The sequence below is a fragment of the Mustela putorius genome, unplaced genomic scaffold (genome assembly GCF_011764305.1).
Source record: "Mustela putorius furo isolate JIRA1106 unplaced genomic scaffold, ASM1176430v1.1 tig00000196_pilon_pilon_pilon, whole genome shotgun sequence".
Taxonomy (NCBI): Eukaryota; Metazoa; Chordata; class Mammalia; order Carnivora; family Mustelidae; genus Mustela; species Mustela putorius.
The window spans coordinates 15,041,337-15,059,282 of record NW_025421310.1 but is presented as its reverse complement, the minus strand read 5'-3'; the positions used below and the strand labels follow the sequence as shown (position 1 = coordinate 15,059,282).

The 17,946-nt window shown below is 55.5% G+C and overlaps 3 protein-coding genes across 7 annotated transcripts; 2 read left to right on the top strand and 1 right to left on the bottom strand.

Moving 5' to 3' along the window:
* The first annotated feature begins 20 nt into the window (after positions 1-20).
* Positions 21-4,564, top strand: LOC101693993 (phospholipase A2 inhibitor and LY6/PLAUR domain containing). The gene is made up of 6 exons (XM_004767704.3): positions 21-240; positions 351-497; positions 1,681-1,797; positions 3,599-3,751; positions 3,965-4,108; positions 4,320-4,564. Exons 2-6 carry the CDS (start codon positions 428-430, stop codon positions 4,472-4,474), a joined length of 639 nt encoding a protein of 212 aa, XP_004767761.1. The 5' UTR covers positions 21-240; positions 351-427; the 3' UTR covers positions 4,475-4,564.
* Positions 4,565-7,724: 3,160 nt separating this feature from the next.
* IRGQ (immunity related GTPase Q) lies at positions 7,725-14,195 on the bottom strand. Of its 3 annotated transcripts, none has more exons than XM_045077211.1 (3): positions 14,069-14,195; positions 13,081-13,612; positions 7,725-11,925 (listed from the first exon to the last, which is right to left on the bottom strand). In XM_045077211.1, the coding sequence occupies exons 2-3, from the start codon at positions 13,608-13,610 to the stop codon at positions 10,569-10,571; spliced, it is 1,887 nt and encodes a 628-aa protein (XP_044933146.1). In that variant the 5' UTR covers positions 13,611-13,612; positions 14,069-14,195; the 3' UTR covers positions 7,725-10,568. The 3 variants fall into 3 exon arrangements, with proteins under 3 accessions (XP_044933146.1, XP_004767758.1, XP_004767757.1); XM_004767701.3 differs by lacking the exon at positions 14,069-14,195 and adding an exon at positions 13,919-14,058; XM_004767700.3 differs by lacking the exon at positions 14,069-14,195 and adding an exon at positions 13,770-13,908.
* ZNF576 (zinc finger protein 576) lies at positions 14,152-17,574 on the top strand. 3 transcript variants are annotated; one of them, XM_013063967.2, is made up of 3 exons: positions 14,152-14,262; positions 15,062-15,162; positions 16,837-17,574. In XM_013063967.2, exons 1-3 carry the CDS (start codon positions 14,201-14,203, stop codon positions 17,262-17,264), a joined length of 591 nt encoding a protein of 196 aa, XP_012919421.1. In that variant the 5' UTR covers positions 14,152-14,200; the 3' UTR covers positions 17,265-17,574. The 3 variants fall into 3 exon arrangements, with proteins under 3 accessions (XP_012919421.1, XP_044933147.1, XP_004767759.1); XM_045077212.1 differs by lacking the exon at positions 14,152-14,262 and adding an exon at positions 14,678-14,747 and having other exon boundaries at positions 16,893-17,574; XM_004767702.3 differs by lacking the exon at positions 14,152-14,262 and having other exon boundaries at positions 14,934-15,162.
* The last annotated feature ends 372 nt before the right edge of the window (positions 17,575-17,946 follow it).

Here is a 17,946-nt window from a genome sequence, read left to right as displayed (position 1 = left end):
CAGAACGAGCCTGGACATGCTGGGCGCTCCCAAATAGGGCCCCACCCACGCTGGGTGCCTCCTTGGAAAGAGAGAGAAGAGAGAGGGGATCTCAGTCCTAGCAGCCACCCTACACCTACAGGGAATCAAGTGACCTGACTCTGACCTTGGACTTCAGGCCAGAAAACAGAGAAGTGACTTTCTGGGCCTTGATGGAAGAGGCGTCTAGAAGCCTAGAGTCCTGGGGTCCCTGCAGAGCAGGTGGCTGAGCATGAGATGCCCATGCCCCTTTTGGATTCTGGTCCCATATCCTCAACCCAGAGCCACAAAGGCCTGCCCTGAGATCTGACCTCAGCTATTTCTCACCCCAGGGTGAAGGTGGATCCAGACCCGCCCCTCCTCAGCTTCCTATAAGGGCTGGGGACCTGGGACTACAGGTTCACTCACCATGAGGACTCCCGTGAAACCCGTGACCTTCCTGCTGGCCTTTACACTGCTCTGCACCCTCCTGGGTCTGGGTAAGTGACAAGGGGTCTGGACCATGAGGACCGTGAGAGAGCACTCAGCAAGGTCCTGGAGAGGGAAAGAGGTGGTGTCCTGAGAATTCAGATCTAGGTGTAGGCAGAGAGTAAAGGAAGAGAAAGCCTGGGGCCCCAAAGGAAGAAAAGCTCAAAAGCTCATGGGACTTGATCCCTGAGAAAGGGGGGAGCTTGGTGGGCTCTGAATCCTCTTTTCCCCAAGCAAATTCTCAAAACAAGACATGAATTCTAGGAATTGGACGACAGCATGACTAGAAAGGGGGCAAAAAAGCTGGGGGGTGGGCAGCATGGGGGAGAAAAGATTTCATTTCTCCCTGGATTCTAGAATTCAGACTCCAGCCCCCCTTCCTTTAGATGCGGGAATTCAGACAAGCTCCACCTTCCCCAGGACCCAGGTGTCTGGGCCCCCGTTGCCTCCTCTCTTAGGACCAAGGAGTCCATCCACTCTGCCTTCCTCGTCTTGACTCTCCCTTCTTGATCTGGGATGAAGACCCCAGCCTCAGATTCCCCTGCCTGAGCTCCTACCATTCCCAAGACCTACACCTGTTCTCATGTCCAATAAACAGCTGGACCATGGGGAGCCTGGGTGGCTCAGTTGTTAAGCATATGCCTTCAGCTCAGGTCAGGATCCCAGGGTCCTGGGATCAAGCCCCACATTGGGCTCCCTGATCAGCAGGGAAGCCTGCTTCTCCCTCTCCCACTGTTCCTGCTTGAATTCCTTCTCTTGCGGTGTCTCTGTCAAATAAATAAATAAAATCTTTTTTAAAAAGAGAGAAAGAAAGAAACAGCTGGACCTGAAGCTTCACAAAAGCCCATGGAAACCTTCGCCAGGACCCCTCCCTGTCCCCGAGCCTTCTCAGAGGACCCTAGCGTCCCAAGTCCCCAACCTTGTAATTAGGTAAACAGGCTCTCTGGTGGAGTCGCTTCCCGCCCCTGGAAGCAGCTTTGCTGGCTTCACCACCGCGTCCCAGCCAGAGCACTGGACAGTTCTCTGGACAGCCGTCAGTGCTCCACCCATGAACAATTAGGGAGACACCTGTCCCTCCTCCCTCAGGACTCCAAATCCGGCCCCTTTTGCCCCATCTCCCTTTGAACTCTGAAGTCGCACTCTGGTCCGCTGGCCACGCCCCTCATGTTGACGGCCTGGCTCTCCACACTGCAGGGTGCCCGCTGAGCTGTGAAGTGTGCAGGGGCTCGGGGCCCACTTGCAGCGGGAAAATGAAGGTCTGCGAGGCCGGCCAGGACGCATGCGTGGTCATCGTCGGGGAGTCGTGCACAAGTACGAGGAGGACCTGACGTCCCCCGCTGGGGAGGTGGTAGTGCCTTCACGGGTGAATTTAGCTCCGCGCCAAGGGAGGGATCATCACGGCGCTCATGTGGGAGGAAGAGGGAAAGACGATCTTGAGGTAGTGAGTGGAAGGAAGTGAATTCAATGGGAGGACAGAAGCCATTGTTCTCAGGGATTTCGGGAAAGGATACTCTTCAAAATGTTAGATGGGGTGGGGGGCGGGGGTGGGGGCAGATGTCGAGACTTTGTCAGGCGGGAGGAAGCGAGGAAAGAAAAAGACATGGGGAAACAGAACAGGTGAGCGGTAGAATGTAACAGCCGGGAGGTAGACCCGGGGGAAGGGAAGAATAGAAGACAGTGGGTTGGGAAGAATGTGACCAGGTTGACCATTTAGGGTGAGAGGGAGGAATCATCCAAAACAGAAGGAGGAGCCCCCTCCGCGCCCCCCCCCCGCCCTGGGGATGGTGGGGTGGTGCGGGCTGGAAGGGACCATTCTTTTTTTTTTTTTAAGATTATATTTATTTATTTGACAGACAGAGAACACAAGTAGCAGAGAGGCAGGCAGAGAGAGAGAGGGATGCAGGCTCCCTGCTGAGCAGAGAGCTTGATGCGAGACTCGATCCCAGGACCCTGAGATCATGACCTGAGCCAAAGGCAGAGGCTTAACCCACTGAGCCACCCAGGCACCCAGGAAGGGACCATTCTTGACAGGAGAAGGAGATACTGAGACACTGAGATCGAGAGAGAGACATAAAAGGGACCACACCAGGTAGGAGCGGAAAGATAACGCTGAAGTATGAAGCAAATCATCGTGAAGAGAAGTAAATGGAGATGGGGAGGCAGGTGGGTGACATGGGAGAGGAGGGTGTGACTTCAATGGAAGGGACCACCCAAGACTTGAGAAAGGATGGAGGACTAGGGGAGCGATGGAGAGACCACGGATGGGGAGGGCGCGGGGTTTTTCATTCAAAGCAGAAAAAGACCATTCGTTAGGCACAAGAGGAGGAATGATGGGGCAGGTGTGAAAGTGGTGTCAGGGGCTGAGGGCCACCTGGATTGTAGGAAGAAACCACACCTACCAGAGAGGGTATGTAAGGAGGGTGGGATAGAGGATTGCAAGCTGCCCTACCCACTCAGCAGGCATTGGCAGGCGGGTGAAAGGACCGGAAGGGCTTGAAGAGGCCACCCCAGGAGATTCTAATCCTTCGAGCCAGGGAGAGGAAGATGGGAAAAAGCACCTTGTGGGGGGGGGGTTGAGGAAAATCCTTGGATTGGGTTGGAAGAGACCACCAGTTGGTGGGGAGGAGGGAGGCAGGGGAGACTGGAAGAGACCACTGCAACCAAGACGTGGGGGCCGCAAGAGACCACCTTAGAGGATATGGTGTTGGGTAGGGGCTTCTCCCAGGGTTTGCTGGAAGGCATTCAGAAGCTGCAGGGGAAGGTGGAGAAGACTGGGAGACACCATTTCACACAAGCATGGCGGTAGCCATAGGTAGGACCTTTGGAAGATGAGAGTGGGCCTGTCAGGCAGGCTCCTAGGCTTGGCAATGGGGAGCTTCAAGAGACCATCAAGGCAGATCGGGGGCTATGGCAATGGGGCCATAAACTACTCTAGACCATACCCCAGGCAGATAAAGGGGCATGGCTTTGGGACGCTAGAAGAGACCTCCCTAGGCAGTTGCAGGGTGTGGGAAGTGCAGGACTGGGCAAACCTCCTGCCCCTGGCTGGGGTCCATGCTAGAACGGGGTCAGCTGGCGCCTGAGCCCTCCCTTCCTGTTCCCCATCCTTCAGAGGGCCGCCACTCACTGAACACCTACAAGGCCTGCATGAAGTACAGTGACTGCTACTCGGGATTCGTGTCCACCACGATGGGCCCCAAGGACTACATGGTGTCCAACACCCGCTGCTGCCAGAGTGACGGCTGCAACCAGGGCTCAGTGCCCCGTGAGTGCCAGCACAGCCACGACAGCACTAGCTTCCAGCCCACCCCCAGGGCCCGCAGTGTGCGCCCCCACCTGCCTCTGACCCTCACCCCTCAGTTTCCTTACCCATGGAGGCAGCGTCCCTTCGCAGCCCATGTTCCCCCAGGGGTTGCTGTGAGGTGAGGGAAGGCTTTCATCATCCCCCTTGCCCCTTACCTTCCACCCTCATCCCCAGCTCCCCAGAATAATCGGACGGAGAATGGCCTCCAGTGCCCAGCCTGTGTGGCGCCCTTTCAGGAGACATGTCCGGGAACCCAGTCAGCTCGCTGTGTTGGCCAGGAAACCCACTGTGTCTACTTCGCTGGCAACGTGCAGGCTGGTGAGGCGAACCTGGATCTCTAGACAAGGGGACAGGGCCCCAGAACTGGAGGCCCATACTGCCAGGTTCTAGGGGAGATGGTGGCTCTGGGGATCTGGGGGAGGGCATGTGGAGTGGGGCATGAAAGCGGGGTAGTGGCGGGAAAGCCCCCTGGGTGGTGAGGAAGAAGAGGTTAGGGGCTGACTCCACTCTGAAATCCCCCCTTTCCCAGGTCTCATCAACCCCAAATTTGCCACTCGGGGCTGTGCTACCGAGAGTGCCTGCTATGCCAAAGCCGGGGCCCAGGTGCCTTCAGCCTCTTATATCTACTTCCTCCGCCGAGCCGACTGCCTTCCAGCACCCCAGCCTCCTGGCAGGGTGGAGTGAAGAACTGAGGAATATGTGGCTTGGGGTCTCCATGTGTCCCCAGCCTCCAACTCCCCATGTGCCTATACATTAAACAGGTTAACCAAGCAAGCCTGAGTTCTTGTGACGTGTCGCATCTCAGAAAGGTAGGGTGCAGGAAGCGGGGGACTTAACCCTCGGGAACCTCCTCTTTGCAAGGAAGGGAGAGAAGACCCTAGCATTTATTAAAGGAGTGCTCCATGCCGGGCTGCTGCTGTGCAGACCGTTCTCCATGCTGTACCTCAGAATCCCAACAGCTCTCTGAAGTGGGTATTATTATCCCCATGTTACAGATGAACAAACTGAGGCAGAGATTGTGGGTCACTTCCCTTGGGTCAAACCACTAGGAAGGGGCACATGCCAGAGTCCATGATCACCTCTCCAGATGAACCTTTCCCTCTTTTTGCTTCTTTTCCTGTCTGCAAAATGTGGATAGTTAATAGTTACGACTTATTCGGTCATTGGGTCAAATGAAAGAAAACTGAAAAAGCACTTAATGTGCTGCCTAGCACCTGTCAGACAATGTTGGTTCTAGAGATGATATGTCCATGAGTAGTAATCATCTTATTTGCTGCTACTTAATGAAGGTGTTAAACACTGGCCTCCACCAGATTATGCTACCATGACAAGCAAGTCCCTAATCTCAGTGGTTGAAGGCAACAACGTTGTATTAGTCAACTACTGTCGCAGTAACGCTGTGTAACAAACCATCCCCAAACTGAGCATTGCAACAAGCATTCTTTCTGAGGGTTTGTGGGTGGCTGACTCTGCATTAGTTGGTTGGGCTCCTATCTGGGAAGAGGATTCAAGTTCATGGAATCAGTGGCTCCCAGGCTAGTGTTCTTATGGCTGATCACAGGCACACAGAGCCCAAGTGCATTAAATGCCCCTGCTGAGGTCCGGGGTGCTAACATTCCACGGAGTCAAGTTACATGGTCAAAGTCAACATCAAGAGCGGCATATGCTGAACGAGTCCCCACTCATAAGTAGTCGATTCTTCCTTCACCCTACGTGTAGCACTGTTCACAGGGTGTCCTGCTCACCATAACCGCGGAGCACCCACCAACTCGAACATTGCCAGGTACAGGAAAGCACAGGGAAGCCTCATGTGGGTGATTAGATGCTGGGACCCAGAAGTGACTAGATGAAACTCATGGGATGGAGCTAGTTGGATGGTCCCCCAAACCCCACGGAGTGGGAGGGGGCGGGCTGGGAAGTGCTGCTCTGCTCTGAGACTTCGTGACCTCGACCATGGACTTGTTTTGTTTAGTAAGCAGCAGGAATGGCTGCCAGGGCCTCCTAGCGAAGAGTTCTTGTTTTATCGTCCCAGCTCCCGGGGTGATAGGCACTGTGATTCTGTCCTCTTTTCAGAAGAACCTGAGGCTCAGAGGAGGGATGTTACATTGGAGTTCATGCAACTACACGGTGGTGGAGCCAAAGATTTTAATCATCACATCACAGAGAGGGAACAAGCCTGTTATCTTTGACTGTATCTTTCTGTAACCACTCCCAAACTTAGTGGCTTAGAACAATGGACCCCCTTTCATTTAGCTTGGGATTCTGCCCTCCACAGTTTGGTCTGAGATCATCCAGCTGGCTCTGCTGCAGGGTTCAGCTTGTCAGCGAGGCAGCTGTTTTGGAGGGTTCGCTGGCTGTAGCTTGGGGTGTGAAGAGTGACTGGGCCACATGCCTCTACTCACCCAGCAGGTTAGCCTGGACTTCTTGGCATGGCACGGGTTCCAAGGGCAGCGAGAGAGGAAGCCCTAATGTGTGAGCACTTTTCAAGTGTCTACTTGGGTGGTGTTTGCTGTTTGTTGGTCCTGCGGCCAGACAAATCATGCAGCCAGGTCAAGAGTCAGTCGGGACTCTCGAAGAACAGAGAGAGGAATTAATGGGCTAAGCTGCTTCCAGCCCTGGAATGCTTTACTATCACAACCCCCAAGGTCTAAGTGTCACTTTTCCACCTGTGTCTACCCCCTGCCCCCCCCCACATACACTCTCAGGAGTCTCTGAATTCCAGGTCAAGGGTTCTTTCCCATACAGACCCTCACCATCCAGCTTTCCTCTCCCAGGACCCAGGAGTCCCCACCCTTGGTCTCTTTCTCCTTCAGACCCAGTACTACCTCCAGCCCCTTCCTTCCCCAGACTAAGCAAAATCTCAAGCATCTTCCTTTCCCTTCAAGCCCCCAAAGAAGAGACACAGTGGGATTTCTACTCCTTTTTATTCACTCCCTCAAACAGCACCACAGGCCAACTATACCCTTAACTAGCCCTCCCCGGATCCCCACCCCAGTGCATACAAGTCTCTTCATTATCTTGAAATGTATGAAACTCAGCTCCAGTGATAAGATTGTCTCTTCCACTTCCGCTTCTGGCAATGGGCTAAGACTTAGCATTCATTTCCTTGAATTCTTGCCCCTCGAGGGTCTTCCAGCCTGGAAGTATGATGTCGACACACCCTGACGGCAGCCAGCAATCAGTTCTCAAGGGAGTCGTACTTAGTCTTTCTGCTTGGATGCTCCCAGAGTCGGATACCTCACTAGCAACAAGATGCCTGTCATCAAAAGTCATAATTTAAAAGGCAACCACCCCACCCCCAAATTAGTTACAACACCCTAGTGTCGATACACACCAACAGAAACACAATGAGCACTCCCCAATACAGACAGAGGCAAACAAAATCGGGTCTTGCTTTCTCAGATATGATCCCCAGCACGAGTCCCACTGGCATGACGGCAAAGGGAATTTGGAGCAGGGAAGCACGGCACAGAGGTCCCAGGGAAGACCAAATTGGAGATGGTGTGAAAGTGAGAGAAAGAGAGGAGGGCACTCTGTGAGCAGGCATGGGCGTGAGACAGAGGTGACCAGACCAGAGTTGTCTGGGTACCACCCGGCACAGGCAACAAGACTTATGGCTGAGCTGCCCAGAGGGCAGGCTTCTCTGGAGGGCTACAGGATGCTGATGTGTGTGCACACGTGTGTGAGAGAGAAAATATGCATGTACATAAGTACATACATACACTCTTCTCACAATGACCCTGTGAGGTAGATGCCACTTGCTGAGCGACTTGCCCAAGGTTACCCCAATGTCAGGACTGTCTAACCCTAGAGCGACACCAATAGGATTTCCTGTGGTAATGGAAGCGTTCTGGGTCTTTGCTCTCCAGTGCTCTAGCCACACATCACAGGTGGCCACCGAGCCCTGGGAACATGGTTAGTGTTAACTGGGAAATGGAGTTTTAAACTTTATTCACTTTTAATTAAAAACTGATACACACCGCAGTTATTGGGAAACTGGTCAATATAATTGGGACAGCTTGGGTAGAGGAATCAGTTTTCTCCACTGACGAATTTTCGGGAAGTTAAATAGAGGTATTTCTGATGAGCATTTATCATCTGAATGAGAGGTACACTATGTGTAAAATATCTCATTCTCTTCTTGATTGATTACAGGTTGAATTAATATTTCGGATATACTAGGTTAAGGAAGACGCAACTAGCTTCACCGTTTCCTTTTACCTTTGTAATTTGGCTGCTGGGACATTTCCAGTTACAGATGTGGCTCCCATTCCGTTTGTCAGACAGCACTACTGGGCACCTCTCCCATCTCCCTGCGGCTGGCGAGCTGGACTGGGAGGCAGACCATGGTGGACTGGGTATTACAGATACAGGCAAACACCTTTCCCTGAAGCCCGAAAGGCCTTCGAGGACAGTGTGATGCTGTTCAGTATTGAGCCAAATGCTTTCTCCCACCTCAGCCATTCTCAACTGAGGGGACAAACTGTGCCAGCGGCAAGGGTTCAAGCTGGACACGGGGGTACCATCTGGCAGGTATCTGCCACTTAGAGAGTCACCCTTGTCTCCTGCTGTCAAAGAAAATAGGATCTTGGAAGAGTTTACGGTTTTTATCCAGCCCTTTCATTTCACAGGTGGGAAAATAAGGCACTGGTCCAAGCCACCAAGAGTGCCAGTGGCGAAGCCTTGCTTGCCTCCCAGATCCCCTGACCTCTGACAGGGGCTCCTCTCCCATCAGATGCTTGTTTCTCCCACCTCACTCATTTCCCATCTTGTGGCCAGAGGCTGACAATCTAAGTTCCAGTCTGCTCATGAATTTGGTATTTACTAATACTGAATAATTACTAATCATGTGTACCAGGCACTCTTCTAGATGCTGGGGTACAGCAGAGAACAAGACCAGTCACAGGATCATAGCTATTAAATAGGTAAATAAATAAATAAGGTAATTATTGACAGTAATAATTGCTACAAGGGAAACACTGACGGGCTGAGATGAATAATGGTGACGTGTGAGGTACTTCAGTTACACTGGTCACCGAAAGCCTCTCTGAGGGGACATGTGAGCTTAGACCTGCTTGACAAGGAGGAACCTGTCATGGGAAGATCTGGGGGGCAGAGCATTCTAGGCAGAATGAACAGTAAATGCAAAGGTCCTGCGGTAGGATCCAAGGTGGCCTACCCAGGCATCAGAAGGAAGATCAGGCTGGTTGGAGGACAGGGTGGGCATAGGGAATGTGAACAGGCAGGGGCCAGACCACACAGGACCTTGCTGTGTGCTGTTAGGCCTAGAGCCTGTCCTCCCTGGGCTTTGCTCTCCCCATCTCTCATAAAAGAGGTTCAACTTCATTGCCTTTCGGGTCCCCCCTTTCTGTTTTTTGACATTGAAGAATTCTGTGACCTGTGACATCTTTTCTACCTATAGTTGGCAGTCTGGAACATTCCAGGCACTGTGGCTTCTGCCTTTGCTTCACTCATGGCACACTCCCACGGTCTGGAATATTCCCTAGCTGTTCTGTGGGTCTCTTGTCCTCTGCAGCACTGTGTGTACACCAGTAGAGCCTCTTGGTGACACCTGAGGTAGCCAACACCGAAATGTCTGGATAAGTGCAGCACGACAGCTGCTTTTCCAAAAAAGGCAGGAGTATAAAATACCAAGACCAGAAAGGATTAGGCTTAATGACAGAAGACATCAAGACCAAAAAGAGAAACCACTAAGGAAGCAGAGGGACAAAGGAACAGACTCACCAAGATCCCCTAAATCACTCAGCACCTATAAAACGGGGGCAGTCATAGCCCTCCCAAACTCACACAAAGAGAGGCAACAGCCAGGGTCCAAATCTGTAAGGGATTTGTGGGAGATATCTCTGGGGTATGGGTTCCTGCCTTCCCACACCCAGAAGGTCTCATTCCTGGTCTCGGGCTGCCCCCAGGGCCCACCATGCCCAGACCTCTTGCCTCCTCCCCTCTTTTTTTGTGGGACTGTCCACAACAGCTGGGGAAGGAATCGAGGTCATCAGGCCCCTGGTGCAGCAAGTATTAGACATCTCTCTGTTCCCCAAAGTGGACCAAAGGTTCTCCAGCTCTTCTGCAGTCTCCTGCTCGCTCCTGTAGATGGAGACCTCCCACCACCCACAAATGAGACCAAGGTCCACCCCAATGAAGGTTCAAAGCCACTGCCTCTTGAGGAACTAGGAGGCTGGATGCAGGCCCACTGCCTCTGAGAAGCCCAACTCCTACATCCCCAAGTGGCTCAGCAGTTCCAAGGATTCCCACTCCCTTGGGTACCCAGACTCCTTCCTTCATACTGGAATCTCCAGAATGATGGAGACCCTCCTCAGCAGAAATCAGGGCTTTCACCTCTCCCCCCGGCCCCTCCCAGGACTAGAGGACCAAACAGATCCAGTTTCTACTCCCCCTGGAAACCAAGATACAACCCCTCAGGTTCAGGACACATTCTGGTGCCATGCCCTGTGGTCCCCAGGGAAATCAGTTCTCTCCCCCAGACTCCTTTCCCCTCCAGGAGCCATAAATTCAGGGGACTACAAGTCACAGAGCCCAATCAGTAGTCCTAGAGCCCTCGTCCCCTTCAGGCACTCAAGATTCTGAGTGGCAGCCCCCAGCTCCGTTACCTCCGAGGCCCAGACATTCCCATGCCAGATTCGGGACTCCCAATTCCGCCCCCCTCCCTCTAACCAGGACTTGGGAGTCCTCAGCCCCTGGCGGAGCCAAGCAGCAGGGACGCTGAGCACCCCGGAAGCCCCGACCCTCATCCCACCCCTCACTGCGCTGGCCCATGGGGTGCCAACACGGCCTCTGCATCGGCCTGCATCTCGTTGAGGGCCTGCAGCAGGACGCCGTGCGCGGCGCGGTAACCCAGGCCGCCGGTGGCCGCCGCACCGCCCGCGGGCCACAGGAAGGACAAGGCGCCCAGCGCCGCGCCCCCCGCAGTGCCCTCGCCGGCCCATGCGCCCAGCCGCGCCTCCACCTCAGCGCGGGTCACCGGGCCCGGGAATCGCGTCCGCTCTGCCAGCTCCCCGGGAGTCAGACCTAGCGCGCGCTCCCGTCGAGCCAGTGCCGCGGGTTCCAGCCCCAGCGCCCGCCGCCACTCCGCCAGCTGACCCCGCAGCAGCGCCACGTCGCAAGCCCAGCCGAGCCCTGGGACCGGTGCCGCCGCCGCCGCCAGGCTAGCTAGCAGAGCCGGCCGCCACGCCCCCGCCCGCAGGGCCGCAGCCTTCAGCCGAGCCCCGTGGGGAGACGCGGGGGGCAGCGCCAGCAGCAGCGCCCCCGCCTGGGCCGGGGGCAGCGCGCGCCGCAGCCACTCGCAGAGCCCGGGGAGGCCCCCAGGCCGCAGGGGGAACACAGGCGGCGGTGCCTCCTCCAGCACCTCCCACGTTTCATCCTCTGGGCTCAGTGCGGCCGCGCGCTCTGAGTCCCCGCTGCCCGATTTCTTCCCGCCGCCGCCAACATGGGTCAAACTCTCACTGCCTTTCTCTGAGCCTTCCCCGCCTTCTGCTTTATCGGATTCTTCCCCGCTACCTTTCTGCAACCCAGTGCCTCGTTTCTCCCTTCCCTCACTGTATGCATTCTTCAACCCTTCTCCGCCTGCGTTCTCCAAGCTCTCGGAGCCGGCCTTCTCTGCCTTTTCCTCTTCCTCCAGGTACTCTGGATCCTCGCCCTCACCATCTGTTCGCACGCAGACCAGCGGCGCATCTGGCAGCAGGAAGGGCCGAACCTGAGCCCAGTCCTCCTCAGTGGGGGCCCCCGTGGTGACGAGGATGAGGGCATCGTAGTGGGTCGGATGGGGGGCGGCAGCAGTGCCCGCGGAGCCCAGAGGCACGTTCCAGAGCACCACGTTGGGACGCTCTGGGGCCGGGTAGGGCGTGGGCCCCGGGGGCGTGAAAACAGGCTCGTCCTCTGGGTCACTGGGATCCAACCCGAGCAGCATGTTCAGCACAAGGCTGACATCAGTCTTGCCCGCCACAGCCAGGTCCAGCCGTGCGCTGCCCAGCCGCTCCAGGCCAGCGCGGACCCACGACAGCGCCGCCTCCAGGCCACCGGTCTCAAAGGCCTCACGCACAGCCTCCAGCTCGGCCGCACCTAGGACCTCGAAGCCATCCTGAACCGGTGGAAGGAGCCTGAGGGAACAGGAAAAGGGAGGGTAAAGGGCAGAAGAGGGTTTAAACACTAGAGGGTTGTGCTACAGGCACGACTAGGTTAGGATGATAAAGACAATTTCCCGAATGATCCCAGAAGGAAGGAGGATCAGGAGAGGGAGGGGCCAGACTACTGGTATAGCATACAGAAACCAGGGCTTAAAATCGGACGGGGCGTGTTGGTTGAGGTCAGGTTTCCAACAAAGCCTAAAAGTGGGTACCTGCTAAATACTCTCTGGGATTCAGTCTTTGGAGGGGTGGGGCTTTCCCAAGGGACCTGCAGGGTTAAGAAAGGCCAAGTAAAACTCCCAGATGGTCGGGCTCAGGTAAAGACAGACTTGCAACTGAATTGTGGACTAAAGGAAGGTCAAGCACATCCTGACGGGAGCAAGGTCACCCAGGGCACTCTTTACTGAGACAAGGCCGTAAGGAGGGGAATTAGGGCCAATGAAGGGGAAAAGTCTCACCTACCAGTGCTTACCAAGGAAGGAGATGTGGCTAGAAGAAAAAAGATGCATACTGAGCCTCATCTGACTTCTATGAAATAGGTGGCCAGGGGCTCGGGGAAAAAATGCAGGAGGTAGCCAGCAAATGGGCACAGAAATGAGATGGGATTAGAGAAAGGAAGTGGGGGAGTAAACTCAGAAATAATAAGGCTTTCTGAAGGTGTGGCTTTACAATGACTGGTGTAGCTGGAGAACAAAGAAGATGTGTGAATCTTAGGGTAAAATCTTTGCGGGCATCACAAGCTTTTGCGCTGAGTGAGCCCTCCTTCAAACTTTTGCTGGGAGCCAGTATTTGGGCGTTAGACTCTGGCCTCTCCTACGATCCACACTGGGGCAAAGCTTTTGATCTCAGAACGCTGGCAGGAGGCTGAAGCTGGAGGACCGGTCGGAACCTATAGCTGACCCTTGAGAGGGACGGGGCTTAGAAGTGGGGAGAGGGTCCGGCACTGAGCTTGGGCTTGGGGTGGAGCCTCGATGACCTCAAACACTGCGCTGAGGGGTGGGACCTGGACAAGAGAGCAGGGTCCCCAGCAGCTATCCTGTCCATGGGGCTGGGGGGTCTCGCGGATCTCAAAGAACATTTTCTGCGTACGAAATCTAAAGGATCAGGCCTCCAACCCTCCTCTCTTACCTTTGCAGCACCTCCGCCTGGCTCCGCAGCGCCACCCGCAGGCGCTCCAATTCCTTGCAGCCATCTCTGCTGCTGCATTCAGCCGGCAGCACGAAGAGAGTTGCGGCCTCCAACCCTGTGCTGTTCAGCAGGGCCGTTGTCCGATCCCGAGCCTGGGCTTCATTTTCCGAATCTCCAGGACGGAGGTTCCGTACAGCCAGCAGCGGGGTCCCTCGGGCCAGAGCGGCCCGCGCTGCCTCTCCCAGAGCTGGGGCCAAGGGTTCCCCGTTTCCCTCGGGGCCGGGCAGCACCAATACTAGCACATTGGCCTCCGCCGCCCAGGGCCCTGGCTCCGCGGGCGGACAGCTCAGCTCTCCCAGGAAGAGGCCAGGGCCCGCAGCTCGCAGGCTGGGGATCCCCGAGTCCGGCCGTCCCTCGGGAATCTCTATCGTCTCCACATTCCCGTCGCAAACCGCTGCGATCAGCGCGGACTTGCCACAGCCCGGAGGCCCGAGGAACAAGGCGGTCACGTCACCCCGTGGCGGCGGCATACCTGGAAAGCAAGGGGGTGGGGCACACCCGGGTCAGGGAGCGCTGAGCCTTTTTCTTTCCTAGTCATCCAGTTCTGGTCAAAGACTTCAGCCCTTCACCCCATCCCCTTCCCTTCTTGGATGTCATTCCCAGGGAAAAGTCCGGCACCCACGCCCTACCTATTCCCCAGGGATTCGCGCGCTTTGGCCGTCCTCTTTCTGGATACATTTTTCTCTGTTTCAAAATCTCAGAAATCTGGCCTCCAGCCCCTTCCTCCCCAGGGACATGGATGCTTTTATCCCCCAACCCTCCCTTCCAAATCACTAACCGAGCAAACCGCCGGCACAACCGAAGAGCACAGTTGGCGGCGACAGATCCTCCGCTGAGAAGCCCCGCCCCTCGGGTCGGACGGACGGAGGCCGGAGAGGTTAGAGGGTCGGGATTTGGGGACGTCCGGACACGTTCCCGGGGCTCTAACCTGACGTCACTCTTTTAAGGAGGGGGTGTGTCTTGGAAGCGTGACCTCCGGGCTACAGCCCTTCACTGCGCCTGCGCAGAACCCTCGACGTAGTCCCACTCCTCAGCTCCCGCTGCGGCCGGGCTCGGAACAATGAGGGAGTCAAAGCGCCTGCGCGCCAGGACCGCCAAGCCACAGCTGCGCCAGAAGCAGAGGTCTGTAAGGCACGGGCGGCAGGAGACGTCATCATAACGCACCCCCGGGCAGAGAAGGACCCCTACCGTTCCTCTGAGGGCCCGGTTGGCGTGACTGCATCACTGCCGGATAGCATCCCGGGCCTGGGCTTCGAGAGGCTCATCAGGCGAAAGGGCGTGGAAGCAAGCCACTGGAACCTTGAGACTCGGTGGGCCCTACCCCGCTTCCCTCCGAGTGGCGGCGCTATCACGAGCGACTGACAGGCGCAACGAAAGGCAGCCCTCTGTCGTCTGGAGAAAAGCGGAGGCCTGGGCTCCCCGCCTCGGGAGGAGGGAACCGAGGGCAGTGCTTGGGGCAGCGGGACTGGGAGGCTCAAGGCGCACATGGGAGGCGGGGGCCCTGGGTGGAACGAGGGTTACAGGATGTCAGAGAAAGATGCCTCCCGGGAAGAGGCGGGCTAAAGTCTGGATACCACCACCGACCTTAAGACACGTGGGAGACGGGGGTGAGGCTGGTGTCAAAGCTCAAGGGTTCCGTGCCCCGAGTTCAGGGAGGTAGTTTGATGTAGGAGACCACAGGTCTCAATCAGGTGAGAAGGCTCTAAGGGGTGTCACCTATCTAGGGAGTCGAATCTTTAGGGAGGGTCGAAGCTTCCCTAGGGAACAGCTCCATCGGGTTAGAGTTCAAGAGGATGGCATCTTATGGGGGCAAGGAGAGCCTGTCAGAGGTCACGGGATTAGCGGGCCCTGTAATGCTGTCAAAAGATGAGCGACTTCACTCGATTTACTATTCTGTCCTGCGTGCTACTGTCTTGACCAGAGGGATCCCAGTCACTATGGAGGACCCGCGTCCTGAAGGGAACATGGAGCCCCAGGATTCGTCTAAGGAGAGAAGTACCCGCAGTCCAGGAGGCGACATCTGTGAGTGCTGCTGGCCAGAGGGTGGGGTGCTGGAGCTGACGCTAGCTCTAAGGATATCTACAGCATTTCAGTGTCCCAGGCTTTACAAGGACTTGCCTGCGGGAAGGGACTATGATAAATGGCTTCTAAGCTGCCCTACCAGGAACTGCCACTCTCCACCCTTACCCTTACTCTGCTCAGATGTACTCACCCTGCTCTGTCCATGTCAGTTCGAGTGGGCCACAGTTCACAGGAACAGAGTGGCATCCAGAGAGGCTTGGGGTGGGAGATGTGAATGGGAAAGGTTGGGCACTATGAGGAGCCCTAAGGTTCCAGTTCCAACTCTGCCCCAGACTTTCAGTGCGACTTGGGCTTGGGTTACTCTGTCAAAAGAGGGTGCCACTACTCAGGTGACATGGCTGTACTGGGGATTAGTGGCAGGGAAAGGGAAGGTCAGCTGTTAACAGAGGTAGCCAGTTTTACATACCACGATAGCCACAGTCTCTACTGAATGCTTATGATGCTTGTGGGCGCTTTGTAGGAGTGCAGCCTTCCTTATCTCAATCCTCCTGGCAGTCCCTAGGAAATTCCCTCAGGTAATGCTATCCAGCAGATGCTATCAGGTAAGGGAACTGAGGCAGAGGTTATCGTGAGGATGAGAGCACCAATGTCAAGGCCCTCCAGCCAAAGACCAATGGGAACACACCTACAGTTGAATGAGTTCATTGCTCTTTGAGGAATCGCCCATGCGCATCTGTGGTGCTGTGGGGGCATCTCAGTGTTAGAAAGGATTTATCTTAGGTGGTTTGCGGAAGGTTCGAGGAAGGGTTTTGCTTGGGATTAGATGCTGCCAATAAGCAGGGACCAAAGATAGGTTGGTGAAGTCTTATCTAGGAGGGGGCGTACATAGGCTCAAGCTGCGAATTAATGGAGCAGCAGCAGCCACTCCTAGGAGCCAAGATGGGGGCGCGGTTTTGGTCTTTTTTGTGGCTTGGACAACGTTCGTGTTTTGTCTGTGTTCAGACGTTATTCTGGCATGGTCTTGACGTGGTTCATCTCAGTCACACCATGGCCTTGTCTGACAAGGTTGTGTGAAGCTGCTTATGTTCAACAAGAGACCACCAAGGCCTAGCTGGGAGCGCCAGGCCAGCCCCCGGCTGTCAAGCTGCTTTTCTCTCAGTACAAATAATCGCAAACCACTGTGTAGCACTGTTCTAAGCACTTTCTATGAATTAGTTTATTCACTCCTTCCAACAACCCAGTGAGGTAGTTATAACCGTGCTGGTCAGTTATAACCATACTGATGACGGTTATGACCCCACTTTCCAGACGAGGACACTGTCGTACTCGCCTAGGAAGTGGGAGGTCTGGGATTCAGTGCCGGGCAGTCTGGCTCCAGAGGCTGTGCTCTAATCACGTGGCTCTGCTGGAAAAGCAGGTTCCCTGGGTTCTAGTCCCGACTCCATTTCATTTCCCGGCCTCATGACTGTAGGCAAGTTGCCTAGCCTTTCTGAGCCTCAGCCTGTTCACCCATAAAACAGGTCCTGTAATAGTTTGCCTGTGCCACTGTCCAGCCCTGGCATAGTCTGGCCCGTAGTAAGCCCTGAGTGTGAATTGTTGGCATGACTCTGGGGCTTGGGAGAGGTCCTGGTGACTTTTGCTGGCTTCCCCCCGACCTCTCCCCACGTCCCTCAGGCCACCTGGGGGCCCCGCAGTGCACCCGCTGCCTCATCACCTTCGCCGATTCCAAGTTCCAGGAGCGTCACATGAAGCGGGAGCACCCAGCGGATTTCGTGGCCCAGAAGCTGCAGGGGGCCCTCTTCATCTGCTTCACCTGCGCCCGCTCCTTCCCCTCCTCCAAGGCCCTGATCGCCCATCAGCGTAGCCACGGTCCAGCCGCAAGGCCCTCCACGCCAGTGGCGCCCACCATGGCCCAGCCTACATTCCCCTGCCCTGACTGTGGCAAGACCTTTGGGCAGGCTGCTTCTCTGAGGCGGCACCGCCAGGCGCATGAGATCCGCACCCCTCCTGGCCCTTTTGCCTGCACTGAGTGTGGTCAGGACTTTGCCCAGGAAGCTGGGCTGCATCAACACTATATCCGGCATGCTCGGGGAGAGCTCTGAGTGAGGGCTAAGCCCTCCCTAGGACAGTGCGGGGGGGTTCATTGGCTGCTAGAACCCACCTCTGATACAGGATGGGGGCCTTGGAAAGATTGCTTTCCCTCTCTGGACAGGCCAAGGACTCCTGATGCGTAGGAACCAGAAGATGCTCATCTACAGCTTCAGTCTTTGGAGGATGCAAAGGCCTTCAGGGATATAGTGGAATTAATGAAATCTTTTGTTTAAAAAAAAGAAAGAAAAAAAAAAAAGAAGCCAAAAGGAAAAGTGTTATTTGTATCTCCCTCATTCCCAATTAAATAGTTTGAAACCACAACTAGCTGCAGATAGTGTAATCACCTTTAATTCTTCCCAGATGGATGGCGTGAGCTATAGGAGCAAATTCCCTTGGATGTGTGCCTGGATGGGGGGGGGGGGAATATGTGAGCAGGGAAGGTGAGGTGTTGCAGGGCTGTAATGTCATCAGAAGGGTCCCAGACGTGGAGCGACTTGGGCCTTTGGGGAGGGGATAGCAAAGTTGGGGGCTGTACTCTAAGTCATGTGGGGGTTGCAATCAAGTCCTTGTCTTCTCCCACCCCGTCAGTCTTTCCCACTCATGGAGGAGCCATGGTATTGGAGGGATTGGGGCTCCGACCCCCCCCACCAGTAATCTGTTGCTCACTTAAATAATTTTATGGACCATTCTGGT

Bases quoted from the DNA above. Each gene is read 5' to 3' on its own strand.
- LOC101693993 (XM_004767704.3), top strand. From the start codon at position 428: ATGAGGACTCCCGTGAAACCCGTGACCTTCCTGCTGGCCTTTACACTG. The intron at 1,798-3,598 runs GTACGAGGAGGA...CCCATCCTTCAG, and splicing joins CGTCGGGGAGTCGTGCACAA to AGGGCCGCCACTCACTGAAC. The intron at 4,109-4,319 runs GTGAGGCGAACC...CCCCTTTCCCAG, and splicing joins CGCTGGCAACGTGCAGGCTG to GTCTCATCAACCCCAAATTT.
- IRGQ (XM_004767700.3), bottom strand. From the start codon at position 13,818: ATGTATCCAGAAAGAGGACGGCCAAAGCGCGCGAATCCCTGGGGAATA. The intron at 13,613-13,769 runs GTAGGGCGTGGG...CTTGCTTTCCAG, and splicing joins CGCGAATCCCTGGGGAATAG to GTATGCCGCCGCCACGGGGT. The intron at 11,926-13,080 runs GTAAGAGAGGAG...CTGTTCCCTCAG, and splicing joins CAGGCGGAGGTGCTGCAAAG to GCTCCTTCCACCGGTTCAGG.
- ZNF576 (XM_004767702.3), top strand. From the start codon at position 14,934: ATGGCATCTTATGGGGGCAAGGAGAGCCTGTCAGAGGTCACGGGATTA. The intron at 15,163-16,836 runs GTGAGTGCTGCT...CACGTCCCTCAG, and splicing joins CAGTCCAGGAGGCGACATCT to GCCACCTGGGGGCCCCGCAG.